At 46.3% G+C, this 17,335-nt stretch overlaps 1 protein-coding gene across 2 annotated transcripts in view; it reads left to right on the forward strand.

Annotated features, from left to right (window-relative positions):
• The window catches only part of LOC138739019 (UDP-glucuronosyltransferase 2A1-like), a 53,510-nt gene extending 36,397 nt beyond the window's left edge, over positions 1-17,113 (forward strand). For both annotated transcript variants that reach the window (XM_069890362.1, XM_069890372.1), the window contains 2 exons: positions 11,092-11,311; positions 16,069-17,113. In XM_069890362.1, coding sequence (XP_069746463.1) covers positions 11,092-11,311; positions 16,069-16,351 — 503 coding nt within the window. In that variant the 3' untranslated portion in view covers positions 16,352-17,113. The remainder of the gene's footprint in view (positions 1-11,091; positions 11,312-16,068) is intronic.
• Positions 17,114-17,335: the final 222 nt, after the last annotated feature.

The following is a 17,335-nucleotide window of genomic DNA, read 5'->3' on the forward strand; positions in this document are numbered from 1 at the left end:
AAGAACATAACAGAGAGGGCTTGCCTCGGACCTCCAACCCCTAAAATGATAGAATGAGAAGAAGACAAAATGACTTGATCCAGTCTGTAAAAGTAGATGACACAATTTTCTTGTTTATTTTCATTGTGTGATGACATTGTTTAATGGGTCTATTGTACTGTATATGTTGAACGTTTGGTGGGTTTGGAGAGGGGTGGGAAAGGGGGAGGGAAGGTAGGGGGGAAAAAGGGGAGAAAATGCCACTGTGTATATTTAAGAGGGAAATGTTTGTATGTATTTTGATTGTTATGGTTCACAGTGTGAAAAATTTTTTAATTTTAAAAAAAAAATAAAGGATAGAGGCTCTCGGATGGTATGTTCACTCCCAGGTGCCAGCGCAGAGATGTCTCTGAGGCAAGAGAATTATTTTTTTTATATTTAATTTTAGTTTTTTGATCAAGGATTAACCATCACAAATATATAAAATAAATGAAAAGGAATCATTGATACAGATTGTTCAAATTTCCAAAACAGAAAAGACCCCATCCCTCCTCCCCAAACAAAAAACCCTCACAAAGAAAAGAACAAATAAATAATAAATAATAGAATGAAGAAAAATAAATAGATAGAGGAAGGAAAGAAAAAGGAACTGTTGAGATCCAGATTCCAGTTCAGAAAGTCCAGTTTTTTTTTAAACCTAGATCTCAAACATGGGAGAAGAAAGTAGTTTGAGTGACTAAATCATTCAACCCTGTATTTGTAAATATGACTGCCATAACTGCCAAAACATATCATGGCAGGGTGTGCCACAACGAGCAATGGAGGTTGGCTGTGGTGAGTGAGAAGAGTGAAAGAAACGAGCAGAGTCCAACAATGTCTCAGTGTGAACTAATTTGCTCCAAAACCAAATACCTGTGATTCAAACAACCGTGCTCTTTGGATTTTGGTGGGTCCCACAGGTTAAGAACCAGACCAAAGTTGGGGTACAAAGCACATGTTTATTTTGGGGATGCAAATGGGGTAACAGGGACAATATGTTGCGCAAACCTCTAGATACATACACACACAATACCTAAGGGGTAAATGTACACTTCGGATAACGAGGGAGGAGCCAAGGGAAGACTGGGGGAAATTACATGAATATACACATTCAACAGTTAGGATCAAGATAATTACATGCCCCCACCCCTAGACTGATGTGGACACGGCTCTTGCTACCTGGCCTCAAGATTCACCCCAACCCAGCTACTTAATGTGCCACAAAGAATCCAAAGAGGCAGAACAAAGTGGCTTTAGGGCCAGCTGATGAAGTAGACAAAGACGATGTGGTCAAACAATATTCTTGGCTTTTATTAGCAAAAACGTATGGTATAATAATGAAAGACAATGGGTGCATACACGGTTATACCCAAGGGGAGTGTCTTTAACAGTAGAGATAATGCACAGCCAATGTTAGTACAGCAAGGCTTGCCAGAGGGGAGACAGGCAGCTTAGCAGAGATTCACCACTGTCTTCCCCTGACAGAAGAAGGGTTAAAATCAAAAGGACAGTTGCTAGGTAAAACTTAAGCAAGAAATACATGGATACCATATTTGGCATTGAGAATTATCTGACAGCCAAAATACGCCAGTAACTAGCAAAGCAATCAAAATATAATGAGACGTATTATAAATACTGCAGCTTCTCAGGTTGTTTACAAATTCAAGTTGACTTTCTCAGAGGAACCGGTGCAGGCCTTGTACGCTTTGCAACCTTGGGAACTGATACAGGTCCTGGATCAGTAGTGTGGGAAGGTTGGACGTCTGGACCCACCCCAGAATCGCCAGCGTGAGGCACTGGAGCCTCAGCATAGCCATCTGAATGCTTACTTGGGGTCACAGGCTGGGGGGGTAAGTCCAACCTCTCAGGCTCACTCTGAGTAGGGGTGTGAGGAAGCGGCGAACCAGGCGGGGCCAGATCTCTTAGGGGTACAGTGTCAGTGCTCCCATCTGGGAATTTAACATGAGCATAATTGCAGTAGCTGAACTAGTTGGACTAGAGGATCCGTTTTACGCATCCGAGCGTGGCTCTTTAGCAGCATGTTCCAGGCTCAGATAAATAGACTGGCTAGTCCAGCACAGTTCCTGATTTCCTAGGAAAAGCAAACATATGTTCATGAGGTGTTTGATTTGTTGCAGTACACGATAAAGACCAAATAGAATGTAGCGCCTCAGGCAGCACCTCCTGCCACCGGGTAACAGGGTAACCATGTGTCTTTAAAGCAAGGTTAAGTCTTCCAGACTGTAACGTTAGCCCTTTCGACCTGTCCATTGCCCTGTGGGTTGTAGCTTGTGGTGCAGCCTGTGGCAATCCCCTTTTGTAGCAGGGCTTGGCGCAGTTCAGCGCTCATGAATGCTGAGCCGTTATCTGTATGAATATAATTGGGAAAACCAAAAATGCTGACAATTCTGTCAAGTACCTTAATGACAGACGCTGACGAGATGTCAGGGCAGGGTATCGCAAAGGGAAATCTTGAATATTCGTTGATTGCAGTAAGGAAATATACATTTTTGTTGTTGGAGGGTAACAGCCCTTTAAAATCTAAGCTAATCCTTTCAAAGTGTCTGGTTGACTTGATGAGAGTAGCCTCCAGAGCTTTGAAGTATTGTTGTTTGCATTCTGCGCAAACAGGACAGCTTTTAGTCAGTTTTCTGACTTCTTCCAGAGAGTAAAGAAGGTTGTTAGCCCTTATGTAGTGGAAGAATCTCATGTCCCCTGGTGGCATAGTCTGCTATGGATCTCTTTTAGCCCCTCTAGCTGAGCAGCAGCAGTAGCTCGTGACAATGCATGAGAGGAATCATTTAACTTGCCATGTCTGTACTGGATCTCATAATTATAAGCTGAGAGTTCTATTCGCCAGCGTGCCATCTTATCATTTTTGATTTTACTTTTGTGTTTAGTACTGAACATTTAGGCTACATATTTTTGATCAGTGACCAAGGTAAATTTTCTGCCGGCTAGAAAGTGTCTCCAGTAGCTAACAACTTCAATAATAGCCTGGGCTTCTTTTTCAATCACAGGATGTTTAAATTCAGGTCCGTGTAACGTGCAGGAGAAGAATGCCACAGGTCTGCCCTTTTGATTAAGGTTTCTTGCCAAAGCAAAATCAGTGGCATCAGTTTCCACTTGGAACGGGACATCCTCGTCAATGGACGAGAGTGCAGCTTTGGCAATATCCGCTTTAATTCTCTCGAAAGCTTTCAAGACCATTGAAGAGAGAGGAAAAGATTTAGTGTCAAACAGAAGGCGTGCTCTCATAGCATAGTCACGTACCCATTTGCAGTAGTAGGAAAAAAAATCACATAACCTTTTAAGGGCGTTTGCTGAGTATGGGGGTTTTAAGGGGGGCCAATTCTTTTGGGTTGGGGTGGATTTCACCCTTGTGATCAATGTAGCCCAGAATGGGTAGCTGTGTCATGTTGAAAGCACATTTATCCTCGTTAAATTTAAAGTTAAGTTCTTTAGCTGTTGCTAAAAATTTCTTTAAGTTGTTGTCATGCTCAGCCTGTGTTTTCTCACAGATAATGACATTATCCAGTTAGAGAAACGTACCCTGCAACTCATACGTTCTAACAATCTTATCCATTTCCCTCTGAAACACTGACACACCATTAGTGACTCCAAAATGTACCCTTTTAAACTGGTATAACCCCCATCAGCCTCAAAGGGCGTATAAGGTCGTTCCCTTTTTTTAATGGGGATTTGGTGATAAGCTGCTTTGAGGTCAATAGTGGAGTACACTTTGTATTGCGCTATCTGATTAATCATTTCATTGATGTGTGGCAGGGGGTAGGCATCCAGGTTAGTGTAACGGTTGATAGTCATTTCTTAGTGTGATTTTTCATAACTACCACCTGGGCTCCCCACGGATTCTTACTGGGTTCAATCACTTCCTCTTTAAGCAATCTCTGGGTCTCAGCTGTCGAGCGCGCCGAAAGAACCAAAGACTTGTTGATCCAAACCAAGGCTTTTATTAACTAAAAGACTGGAGCATATCACATGTTGCTCGACCAGTCCAGAATGACCTGGTCTGGCTAGGAGCAATCCTTTAAGACCTGCCAGTAGGCGTGGCTACACTCTCAGCCAATCACAGTCATCCTATACTACAATCTGTACATATACACATTGGTGATAGAATCTGTACTATCACATTCACCTCTTCTTTGAGAACTGACCCTGGGGTGGATGGAAGTTAGGGGCTGTGCCGGTCAGGGGGCCTGACCATCTGGCGTGACCGCTGTGGTGCCGGGATTGGGGTCGCTGGAGTCATGTCACCGGCAGGCTCGTAGGGTGCGGCCAATACATCGCTCAATTCCACCACGGCGTTTTTGACAGTCTGGCTTGAGCTGGTGGGGTTGTGGTGTTCAAGCACATGACCTGGGGGAGAAGGATTTGGGGGAGGTTGGGTTAAAGGCACTGCTGCGCCTGCTCCGGCTTGGGCCAGGTCCCTTACTGAGATTGTGTCGTACTGTCCATCCGGGTACTCAACGTAGGCATAATGCGGGTTTGGATGGAACAGAGTCACTCGGTCAACCAAGGGGTCATTCTTTGAGTACTGGACGTGGCGTCGTAGGAGGACCGGTCCGGGATCCGGGGTTGTTCCCGAATTGGATTTCCTCGGGAAAGAGAACATCCTTTCATGGGGGATGGCATTGGTCACGGTGCATAGGAGGGACCGGATGGAGTGTAGGGCACTAGTGAGCACGTACTGCCAGCAAGAGGTGGGGAGACCTTTGGACCGGAGGGCAAGCGTAACCGCTTTCTAGATGGTGGCATTCTCTCTATCGACTTGCCCATCACTGCGTGGGTTATAGCTGGTGGTCCTGCTTGAAGCAATACCATGCTCCAGAAGGTACTGCCGCAGCTCTGCGCTCATAAACGAGGACACCCTGTCACTGTGGATGTAACTGGGGTACCCGAAGATGGCGAAGATGCTGTGCAGGGCCTCTATGACTGAGAGGCAGTCATGTCCGAGTAGGGCACAGCGAACGGGAAGTGGGAGTACACATCGATGGTGGTAAGGATGTAGGTATTATGGTTGGTTCACGGTAGGGGTCAATTGAAGTCCACGCTGAGATGCTCAAAGGGGCAGGTGGCTTGGATGATGTGGGTGTTCTCCGGATGGAAGAAGTGGGGCTTGCACTCAGCGCATATCGGGCAGGCTTGGGTCATGGAGTGAATCTCCTCGATCGTGTTGGTTGCGAGCTTTGATAAAGTGAGGGAACCTAGTGACCCCTGGATGACAGAGCTTCTCATGGAGTTTCTGCAGTCTGTCCAGTTGTATGGTGGCGCAACTCCCCCTGGAGAGCGCATCTGGCAGGTCGTTGAGTTTATCACGCCGATACAGTATGTCATAATTAAAGGTGAGAGCTCGATTCTCCACCTGGCAATTTTGTCATTCTTGACCTTACCTCGGTGGGTATTGCTAAACATGAAGGAGTCCGTGCATTGGTCAGTCAGCAGTGTAAAGCCCCTGCCAGTGAGGTACTGCTTCGACTATGGCCTGGGCCTCCTTCTCGACAGAGGAGTGTCGGCTCTCAGGACCCTGGAGGGTTCTGGAGAGGAAGGCTACCGGCCGACCGGCCTGGTTCATAGTGGCTGCCAATGCAATGTCAGACGCATTGCTCTCGACTTGGAACGGGATGGAATTGTCGATGGTGTGCAGCGTTGTAGCAGCGATGTCCGATTTGATGAGGTCAAAGGCCGCTCTGGCTTCAGTTGACGGGGAACGAGGTGGTCTTGATGAGTGGCCGTGCTTTGTCGGCATAGTGTTGAACCCATTGGGAATAGTAGGAGAAAAAGCCCAGGCAGCGTCTGAGTGCCTTCTGGGTGTGGGGGAAATGGCAAGTCCATGAGTGGACGTATGTGGTCAGGGTCTGGTATGACCACCCCGTTCTCCATCACACAACCCAAAATTGCGAGCCGAGTGGTCTGGAAGACACACCTGTTGAAATTGTAGGTCAAGTTCAGCTGAATTGCAGTCTGAAAAAATTTCTCAAGGTTGGCATCATGATCCTCCGTGTCATGGCCGCAGATGGTGACATTGTCCAGATACAGGAAAGTAGCAGTTAGCCCGTTCTGGTCCACCATGCGGTCCATTTCCTGCTGGAAGACCGTGACGCCATTTATGACCCCAAAGGGTACCCTGAGGAATTGATACAGATGCCCATTCACTTTGAAGGCTGTGAAATGTAAGTCTTCTCGGTGGATCGGGAGCTGATAATAAGCCAAACATAAGTGGTATTAGGCGACCTGATTCACCACATCCGTGATCCATGGAAGGGTGTACGCATCCAGAAGTGTGAAGCGGTTGATTTTCTGGCTGTAGTCAACCACCATCCGCGGCTTCTCCCCGTTTTTAACAACCAGCACCTGGGCCCTCCAGGGACTCGAGCTAGGTTCGATAATGCCCTTGTCCAGCAGTCTGCGCACCTTGCTTGTGATAAATTTCCTGTGTTCATAACTATATTGCCGGCTTTTGGTGGCCACAGGCTTCCAGCCAGGGGTGAGGTTTGTGAAGAGCACTGGCGGAGCAACTCGGAGGGTGGAGAGGCTACAGGTAAGGCCCCAGAGTGCGGGGACGGGTGGCTCGGGCTGCTGCTGGCAGGAGGTTTCTGGGGTGGAGTGGTTACAGACAGAGAGCGGAGCTTTTGTGAGGGGATGGGGAAAATCCTGGTCTAAGGTTACTGATGCCAAGACTTGTAATGGGGACAGTGGAGTCCTGTGTGATGACGTCACACAATGTGTGCGTGATGACGTCACGCAAACTGTTGGGCCAAAGGAGACAGTGTCGCGGAGTTGGTGTTGCTGCCTGCAGCCTGCTGGGGTTGTTGGCCAGCCAACAGTAAGCGTTGGGGGTCGCTGCTTGCTGTCGGTGGTGGGGCGGTCAGTCAGGCGGATGTCGGCGGTGGTTACTGGGTCGGTAGCATCGGGTCCTTGGTCGGCAGCGTCGGGGGGTACCGGATTGGTAGCATCGGTCGCAGCGTCATGTCCCCGGTCGGCAGCTGCGGGAACCTGGTCTCCTGTCTCAGTGGTGTTGAGTCCCCAGTCGGTAGCGGCAGCAGGTGTGGCGTGTCCCTGATCAGCAACGGCGGCGGGTCCCTGGTTGGTAGCGGCGGTGGCCGTTGAGGATGGGGCTGGGGCCTGGTTGGACATTGCTTCGTAAAGGAGGGGGGATGTCATTGCGGCGAGGGTGGGTTGTACCTTCTGCGCTCGGCATCTGCCCCGTGACATCAGGCTCTGCCACGTAGCGGAACCCTCATTTTCATTGGACAAGAGCTCCGAGGATGAAGTGTTTGAATGGGAGGTTGACGATTGGGCTTCACACAAGGCACTGTGTTTGACAGTGGCCATTTTGGAGCAACAGACTACAGCAAAGTGGCCGTTTTTAAAGCACTTCTGGCACCTGGCTTTTCTCGCCGAGCACTGGGACCTGCTGTGCTTGTTCTTCCTGCAGAAATAACACTTTGAGGTTTGTGATCCATGAAGATCGTGAACTCCCTTTCCTTGAAAATGCCGGTTTGCCAGGTACAGTGCCAGCCGTTCCCTAACAAATGCATTATATTTCATCTCTGGGGGGCTCAGATGCAGGCTGAAAAAGGCTAGTGGCTTACATTGGCCATTCCAGAACACCACCTACTGCCACTTCAGAGGCATCCACTGTGAGGGCTGTTGGGACATCTACTCATGGGTGGACGAGGTGTGAGCTTTGCCCAGGGCAATTTTTGTTTCAATGAAAGCCTTCATCATCTCATCTGACTGCTCAACCTCTTTGGATTTAATAGCAAAGAAAAAAAGAGATGACATGATCTGGGCCTCAGATGGAATAAACTGGTGGTAGAAATGAACCAAACCAACAAATTCCCGCAATCCTTTAACTGTGTCAGGCATAGCAAATTGTGGGATGACTTCCACCTTTGATGGTAGTGGTATGGCACTGGCAATTGATACAATGACCTGGAAAATCAATAGTTGACAACCCATATCAACACTTTGCTGAGTTGAATGTGAATCCAAAATTGTTGATATGGCAGCAGAAAATAAGCAGGTATTGCTGGTGGGAGCGGCTGGTGACCAGAATATCATCCAGATAGATGATCAGAAAATCCAAACCATGATCTCCGTGTCCACGAGGTGCTGGAAGGTTTGTGTCCCGTTTTTAAGACCAAAAGGCATTTGAAGGAACTCAGAGGCTGAATGGGGTGATGATGGCAATCTTTGGAGTGTCTGCTGGGTGATCCGGGACCTGTTGATACCCTCTTGACCAGATCAATTTTCAAAAATATATGTGCTCCTTGTAAGTTTGCTGTGAAATCTTGTTTGTGCTGAACCAGGTATCAGAGGTGGTTGCATCATTCAACATCCTCCCATCAATTTAGGAACCATGTGGAGTGGAGAATCCCACGGGCTGCCTGACTGCTGTACTATCCCCATTTCCTCCATCCTTTGAAACTCATTCTATGTGAGTCAGTGCTTGTCCAGGCCTGGGCATGTAGGGGATGTCCCTCCATGGGGATGAAATCCATCACACCACATTTGGGTTCTGCCGTTGAAAACTGTGGTGTGATGATGGAAGGAAATTCTGATAATACTCTGGCAAATTCGTTAATAGAGAACATTACAATGTCCAGGTGTGGAGCTGGCAATTTTGCCACCCGAGGGAGAAAATCTGAAAAGCTTTGGTGTTGACCAGCTGTTATTCTTTAAGATCCACTAACAAACCATGCACACAGAGGAAATCCATGCCCAGCAAAGGCTGCAATACAATGAACGCGGTAAATGCCCATTTGAAATGGCTGGCACCAAATTGTATCAGGATGGTTTGCATACCATAGGTCTGGATGATACTGTTGTTCGCCGCCTTGAGGTCCGGTCCAGCCTTTCTTGTCCTTGTACCATGGCCCAAGGGTGTGAGGACACATGACCTCTGCACCTGAGTCTACTAGGAACCTGCACACAGAGTATCTGTCCCAAACATACAGAAGGCTATCCCAGTGGCCAGCCACCATAGCCAATAGCGACAGTTGGCCTGTTCATTTCCTGGAAACAGACACAGTGGTCAGCATCTGCAGATTCCGCATTCCCACCAACCAGAACTTTCGCCATCACTGGTTGTTAGCACTACCAGTCTTGTTGCTGGGGTGTGTCGAAGTTGTGTCCATGGACGAGACGCAGAACTAATTTCAGCCCTGGCTGCGTCATATTGCTTTGAGCCCCAAAGAATGTCTGTGTATCTGGCTACCCTTCATGGATTCATGAAGTCCTCATCTGATAGAAAGAGGTAGATACCTTTGGGCACCTGTTCTAGAAAGATTTGTTCAAAATCAGACCATGGTCTATGGTCACGTTCCAGCATATCACTCATCAACGCTGACAGCACCAGGTCACCCAAGTAGTCTTTACGGGATAAACATTCAGCCTGTTTGTGGTGTGATAGGCCAAATATCTCTAACAGGGCCTTAAGTGGTTTATATCCATTGTTTTCTAGAGGCTGCTGTAGAAAATGGTCTATTCGGCCTATTGTTTCTTGGTCGTGCACAGCCACTACATTCTTGGCTTTGTCTGCAAGCATGTTCCTGACCTGGAATTGACCCTCTGCCTGCTGAAACCATACTAGTGGCTGAGTTGTCCAGAATACTGGCAGCTCCAGGGAAACTGCGTTAGCGTTGCTCATTAATTTTGGGTTCAAACACTTTTAAACTGTTGGGGGGTCACCAATATGGCAGGGGTGTGCCACAATGAAGCAATGGAGCTTGGCTGTGTGGAGCGAGAAGTGTGTAAGAAATTAGCAGAGTCCAGCAATGTCTCAGAGAGAAATCCTTCACTCCAAAGCCAAATTCAAATATTTGCGCCCTATCCCTTTAACCCCTGCATCCGGCGGGTAGAAGTGACATGGGCTTCCGGTGAGAGATTTGCCTCACATCTAAAACCCAGCAAGATGCCATCGGTTGCTTTCCTGTCCACGACCACTGAGGCTGATTCTCCTGTTGCATAGGTGAGCTGCGCTATGTAGGTGCGACTACATGATATTGTATTTTTTTTCCTTAAATTGTAAGTAATTTTCTCCAGGGGAACACAAATATGCATTTCCGCATTCCATCGGGCTATGTCCAGAACGGAATCAGACTGTAATCCATTTCCTGGCCACTGCTAACTCAATCTTAAGAAATTCGAATTGGTACCTGGACAGCCTCATATTAGGTCTTATGTCCACAATACAGAGAATTCTTGTGACTACCTTTTTTAGTTCCTCACCCCATTCCCATGCCTACATGTCTGTCCATGATTTCATGCACTGCCAGACTGAAACCACTTGGAAATTGGTAAAATACCTTGTAACCCATCTGGACAACCTCCATTCTCAGAGCTAATGCCTCCCCTAATCGATTCTCACCTTTCCTCCTCTATTCATTTCTAACGAACACATTTTTTCTGTTGGTCTGTTCTCGTCCTCCTGCCTTTTCTTTCCCACAGCCTTTTAATTCAGGCACTTGCTTTCTACTCATACCATGAAGACCTCAGGCCTGAAACAGCCTGATACAGGTATCTACCTTTGACTCCTATAGTCACTGATGGATCTACTGAATCCCTCTATCTTTTCTGTGTTTTATTAACATGATTAGTACATTTGCATTTGCCACCAATATTGGTGGTGTAGAGGACAGCAAGGAAGGATATCTAAACTTTAAAACACTTTCTGGATCACTGCAGAGATGGATCAATATGTGGCAAATGGAATTTAGCTCTTCAAAGTGATAGGTGTTGCACTTTGGGAAGTCAACCCAGGAAAGGATTTGTACAGTGAATATGAGGGCCCTGGAGAGTGTTATAGAACATGGAGACTGGAGGGGAGGGAGGGAAGTGGTGGTTAAGGTACATAGTTCCCTAGAAGTCGTGACTCAAGTGGACAAATGCTGAAGAAGGTATTTGATACATTGGCATTCATTGGGCAGGGTTGGGACCTCACCAGCTAGTTGAGGTAGCTGTCTAACCAGCAGGATAGTTGAGCTAATCACAGTTTAGTTGGTGTGAGGCTTAATGTGTAGTTTTTATTTTCTATAAATTTACTTACAGGGCATCCCAAAACAAGAGCATTCATCACTCACGGTGGCACCAATGGGATTTATGAAGCAATTTATCATGGGGTGCCCATGATTGGCATTCCTCTATTCGCTGATCAGCCCGATAACATGGTTCACATGAAAGCAAAGGGAGTGGCCGTGGTCCTGCAGTTTCCCACGTTGACCAGACAGGATCTGGTTGATGCTCTCAACACTGTAATCAACGACACAAGGTAAGGGAAAACAAGCAAGCAGAATAAATTTCCAATTGACTAAAGAATGCAGGTCATTGGACTATGGCTCAGATACAAGGGGAAAGACAGGCTATTGTAAGATGCAGATCTGGAACAAAGCACATATTAATAATTTCAGGAACAAGTCTGCCTTATTAGCCCTTTAAATCTGGGGGTTCTCTGCTGGGTGAGCAGGAAGAACCTTGTTCTGTCTTATATCACTGTAGTGAACTGGGATTAACGAGAGGTATCCTGTACTGGTGACTGTTCCCGCCCCCTGTCCCCTCCTCCCAGGGTCCATCTATAACCCTGGTATCCTGACTAAATGTGATAGTACAGATCTATCACCAATGTACATAGTGTATATAGTTACTGTATCTAGACTGTGCTTACAGCGATTGGCTGAGAGCTAAGCCACACCTATTGTTTGGGCCTTAAAGGGTTGTGTCCCTAGCCAGGTCGGATCATTCCGGACTGGTCGGCCACCTGTGAAGAGCTCCGGTCTTTTGCTAATAAAAGCCTTGGTTTGGATCAACAAGTCTTTGGTTCTTTCGACGAGCTCTACACTAAACCAAGAACCCCTCTGAAGCCTGTTCATGAACCCTACCTGTGTTGTAAGCTAATAAAAGTGTTCGTTCTCCCTCCAGTCGAGTGTGAGCTTTTATCTACTCCACAATTTAATTAGCTTACAAACAAGGATGGAGGTGTTACTCAAGCCCAGTATGCTGTTAATAGACCCCCCCAGTCCCCTGACGCAGCTGAGGAGTTTGCATATTGGCTAGACTGCTTTTAGGCCTACCTTAATACAACCAGGAACATCTACCATACAGACCTGTTCAGAGATTGGTGCTCGTCTCTAGAGTAGGAATGCAGGGGTACGCAGTCGTCTGAGACTGCCCGACGTATGAGGCCCCGAGCAAGGACCTAGCAAGGCACCGGCTCACCCTACGCTGCACAACCCAGAGAGTTAATTGACGACTACCTGCTGGATCTGCGGAAGATGGCTAAGAAGTGCCGTAATAAGGCTGCTTCGAGCCATGTCCAAGAAGATGAACAGATCCAGGACACTCTGGTCGAAGGGGTCCACTCAGGGTACGTGAGGCAGCAACTGCTTGAGTCAGGAAGGAAGGACCTCGCGAGCTACATCAAGCTGGCCAAATTGCTGGAACAAGCCAGTCTTGAGAACTACATGCTTGAGACCAACGAACGAGCACACTTGGTTGAACACCTCCAAGGACCAGCTGCTCCTGCTACAGCGGCCCCTGTATAGTTCACCTTTTGTTTGTGGGGGGTAATTCTGTAAACTTCACCTGTACATTTTAGATGAATTGTGTGCTCCAATATTGTTGGGTCTGGACTTCCTGTGACGCCTTAAAAGCATGACCTTGGAGTTTCTTGTTCCCCTACACCCGGTAATGGTTCAGAACGGAGGGCCCTCAAAACTAGAACTTACTTGCAACCTCTCCATCCTGAACATCGAAACCCCCCCCCCCACTGCCCCCCACCCTTTTCCAAACCTGTCTGCTGATTAGAAGCCCATCACCACCAAGAGCAGGAGGTACAGCCCAGCAGATAGGGAGTTTATAAAGGCTGAGACCCAGCGCCTGCAGGAGGAGGAGATCATCGAGCCCAGCACCAGCCCATGGAAAGCGCAAGTGGAGGTAGTAAAGGGGGAAAACATATCCAGGTTAGTGATTGACTTTAGCCAAACAATTAATGGATACACACTCCTGGACACATACCCCATCCCTCGCATTTCGGACATGGTCAATGATATCGCGCAGTATCGGGTCTATTCGACCATCGACCTGAAAGCTGCCTATCACCAGCTGCCAATCAGTTCCAAGGACTGCCCGTACACGGCATTTGAGGCCAATGGCCAACTCTATCAGTTCCGGAGGGTTCCTTTCGGTATTACCAATAGGGTCTCTATTTTTCAGCAGCAGATGGACAGGATGGTGGACGAGTACGGGTTGAAGGCTACCTTCCCCTACCTTGACAATGTCACCATCTGTGGCCACACCGTGGAAGTCCATGATGCCAATCTCTAGAGCTTTCTCCATGCGGCGAGAGCCCTGAATCTCACCTACAATTCTGACAAATGTGTATTCAGGACTACACAACTGGCTATCCTTGGCTACATGGTGGAGAATGGCACCATCGGCCCTGACCCTGATAGGATACCCCCCCCCCCCTTAGAGATTCCCCTCCCTGGGACCACAAAGGCTTTGTGGAGATGTCTGGGGTTTTTCTCATATTACACCCAATGGGTCCCTCAATAAGCCATGGAGGTTCATCCCCTCTTAAAGGCCACCACTTATCCCCTTTCAGCCAAAGCCCAGATGGCTTTTAATTACCTCTGAAGTTACATTGTGAAAGCCACCATGCATGCGGTAGACGAGAATGTACCTTTCCAAGAGGAAAGTGATGCTTCGGACATACCCTTGGCCGCTACTCTCAATCAGGTGGGCAGGCCAGTTGCTTTTTTCTCATGGATGCTTCAAGGCCACGAGCTACGGAACCTGTCTATGGAAAAGGAGGTTCAGGCCATTGTTGAAGCCATGAGGCACTGGAGGTACTACCTGGCTGGTAGTCGACTTATGCTCCTCATGGACCAGCGCTCTGTAGCATTCAGGTTCAGGAATGCAAGAGGGGAAAAATAAAGAGTGACAAAATTGCTAGGTGGAGGATTGAACTCTCTACTTACAATTTTGACATCGCCTACTGGCCAGGGGTGGTTAACCACCCTTCAGATGCTTTGTTCAAGGGATGCTGTGCCTCTGCACACATCGGTCAACTGCGGACCATACACAATGACCTCTGCCATCCAGCGGTCACCCGCATAGCTCATTTTGTCAAGTCCTGCAACTTGCCCTACTCAATAGAAGACATCAGTGAAATGACCAGGTCATGTCAGGTCTGTGATGAGTGCAAGCCGTACTTTCTTCACCCCACAAAAGCTCACCTGTTTAAGTGATCCAGGTCCTTCGAACAGCTCATCCCTTCCCCCTCCATCAACAGGAACATCTACTTTTGGTCATCAATGTTTACTCCCACTTCCCATTCGTCATCCCATGTCCAGACACATCTGCCTCGTCCATTATGAAGTCCCTTGACTCTATTTTAATCCTATTCATGTATTCTGGCTATATTCATAGTGACCAGGGCTCATAAAGCTCTCAAAAAGGTAGTGGACACAACCCAGGACATCACAGGAAAAAACCTCCCCACTAATGAGTACATCTATAGGGAAAGCTGCTGTCAGAGAGCAGCAGCAATCTTCAAAGACCTTGTACAACAGGCAATCTTACTACGCCTTCTGACTCGTCACACTGAGGGCAGAGAAACTTTCTTCGAGGATCATGAACCATGCTGGTGCATTGTTAATAAAAGGGAGGGATATCTTCAGTTTCACCTCCCAGTAAGGGGTTTATCCTATCGTTACCTATTTTAAATTAAAAGGTTCTGTGAACTCATGGAGTTACCATTTGTAATGGCATTGATTCACCACAACTTACAAACAAGAATAGCCTTATTCATTTCTTTCAGCCACCATGAAGTTGCCAATTATTTTTTATTCACTAGACACATCATTGCATTCTTCAACTCCCTATACCTCACCCCGCTGCACTCCTTTGACCTTCTCATTGGCTTACTGCCACACGGATGGTCCTGCCACCCACTCTCCTCCTCCTGACAAAGGTAGGTATACGACACAACAACCTTCAGGATCCAAATAATTTGGTCAAGTTTGGTGCTACGGAGTCCCTCATCCAGAATACATCTTCTACTCTTTCTTGACTTGGAGTAGTTTGATTTAACAGTGAAGAGGAAATGCACAGGAAATGTTGGTTTGAGGTTTGGCTTACCCCACTACCCAGGAAGAACAGGTATCAGAACTGAACACAGTAAAACCATTTCACCAAAACTCAGCCTCAAGTCATTGACCTTGGAATTCAAATCCTGCCAATGTACTGAGCAGTAATTTGAGTACTTTTGATCTCTGTGACCTAGAGTGTTGACCATTGAGCAAGTGGGCCAAATGCACGAATACCCTGTTGATTTTCTGAAGTTGTTTTCCCTCAATAGATTGAATTGTACAGGGGAAAGTAAAACAATATGCTGAACTAATGCAATATTCAGGAGAAGTTTCACCAAACAAAGGTCATTAAACAAAACTCTCTTCTTGTCCATAATTCCACATTGCCAATTGTGAATTTATCACCTCCTTCTTTGATCTTTGCTGCCTTGGTGTTGTATTCTGTGCAGAATACTTCCATGATATTGTAATCCTTCACCTTGAGGCTCATGGACCATTAAAGACTAAATATAGCACCCTTGTCCTTAAAATTCATTCTTGGTCTTTATTTAGGATTTGCTGTGTTCACCCCTTCCCCCCCACCCTAATTCCAGCCTGTTCTCCATCCCTGACATTCTACCCCTGAACCTTCACCTGAAGGCCTCAGCTCCAGATTTGTGTCTGTGTCAGACACACAGAAGTGCAAGCATGCTAACTGACATCTGATAGACATCTAAACAATGCCACCACCAATGGATCATATCAAAGCACAGTAGTTCTGACGCCTGCAAGAATCTCCTTTGAAAGTAAAAGTGTCCAATTATATTCTGAATTGTAATGGGAAATTTAATTAAATAAAAGACTCCATGCAAGTGGAAGCTAATTTACAGATGTGTGGCATCAACTGGGACAGAGTAATGGGGCAAAACCGGAAAAGTAACTTCTTCTGTTCTCTTAGGTACAAAGAAAATGCAATGAAGTTATTTCAAATTCAGCATGACCAACCAATGGGTCCACTGAACAGATCGGTATTCTGGATTGAGTTTGTAATACGACATGGAGGAGCTAAACATTTGCGTCCTGCGGCGCACTCTCTCTCGTGGCCACAGTATCATTGCCTCGATGTGATGGCATTTCTCGCTGCCTGTTTCGCATTTTTTCTAATTCTTCTCACTAAATGTTGTTTGTTTTGTTGTAGAAAATGCATGCACATGAAAGTACAAAAAGACAAAATTCAATGAGTTTACAGATCATTTAAAATTTCCTCATGTTGTGATTGTGTTTGGAATGTCTGTGGTTATAATTTTAAATGGCACTGTGCTTCAGGTTTCCATCACAATCGGCTCAGGATGAAGTTCATTTTAGTTTGTGACTACCCTGTTTCCAATGGTTTAACTGCTTTATCAAATCAGCAAGTTGTGCAAATCATCTGTGCTTCAAGAGCGCTGGACTTTAAATCCACATTTTAGGTTACTGATTCTTGCGATCTGCAATGTCACTGTCAATACCTATTATCATCAATCAAGATGGTCATTTGGATCAGTAGATGGTTTTATTAATGAGAGATCATGGCAGCACAGTTGACGTAGCAGTTAGCACAATACCTTTTTAGCGCCAGCAATTCGGACTGCACCTGCGTGCGAATCCCGTGCTGTCTGAACGGAGTTTGTACGTTCTCCTGTGTCTGCGTGGGTTTTCTCTGGGAGCTCCAGTTTCCTTCCAGCGCTCAAAAACATACTAGGCTGTAGATTATTGGTTTGTGAATTGGGTAGCATGGACTTGTTGGGCCAAATTGGCCCGTTACAGTGCTGTATGTCTAATTTTTAAAAAAAATTAAATATGTTTGTCAAATTTGGCAGTCACAATCAGAATCAATAAATGGATATCAGAATCAAAATTTATCGTCAGGAACATTCTTTGTTTCGCGGCAGCGTATTGTGCAATACAGGAACAGAAATTGCTTTCAATTATATTTTACAAATAAATATATATATTGTTGTAAAAGACAAGATTGTGAGGTTTTGCCTGTGGTTCATTGTCCATTAAGAAATCTTTCTTTTCAAATTATTTTCATTCATTTTAAACAATGCAATTTTTTAAAATGAAAATCCATTATGAAATGCTATAAAACATCAAGACATATATATATATTGAAAAACACATCCATCAACCATAGTCTGGGTAGTATATTGTATTCAAACAGAAAAGAATAAAAAGAGAAAAGT

The sequence above is a fragment of the Narcine bancroftii genome, chromosome 1 (genome assembly GCF_036971445.1).
Source record: "Narcine bancroftii isolate sNarBan1 chromosome 1, sNarBan1.hap1, whole genome shotgun sequence".
In the NCBI taxonomy this organism is placed as follows: Eukaryota; Metazoa; Chordata; class Chondrichthyes; order Torpediniformes; family Narcinidae; genus Narcine; species Narcine bancroftii.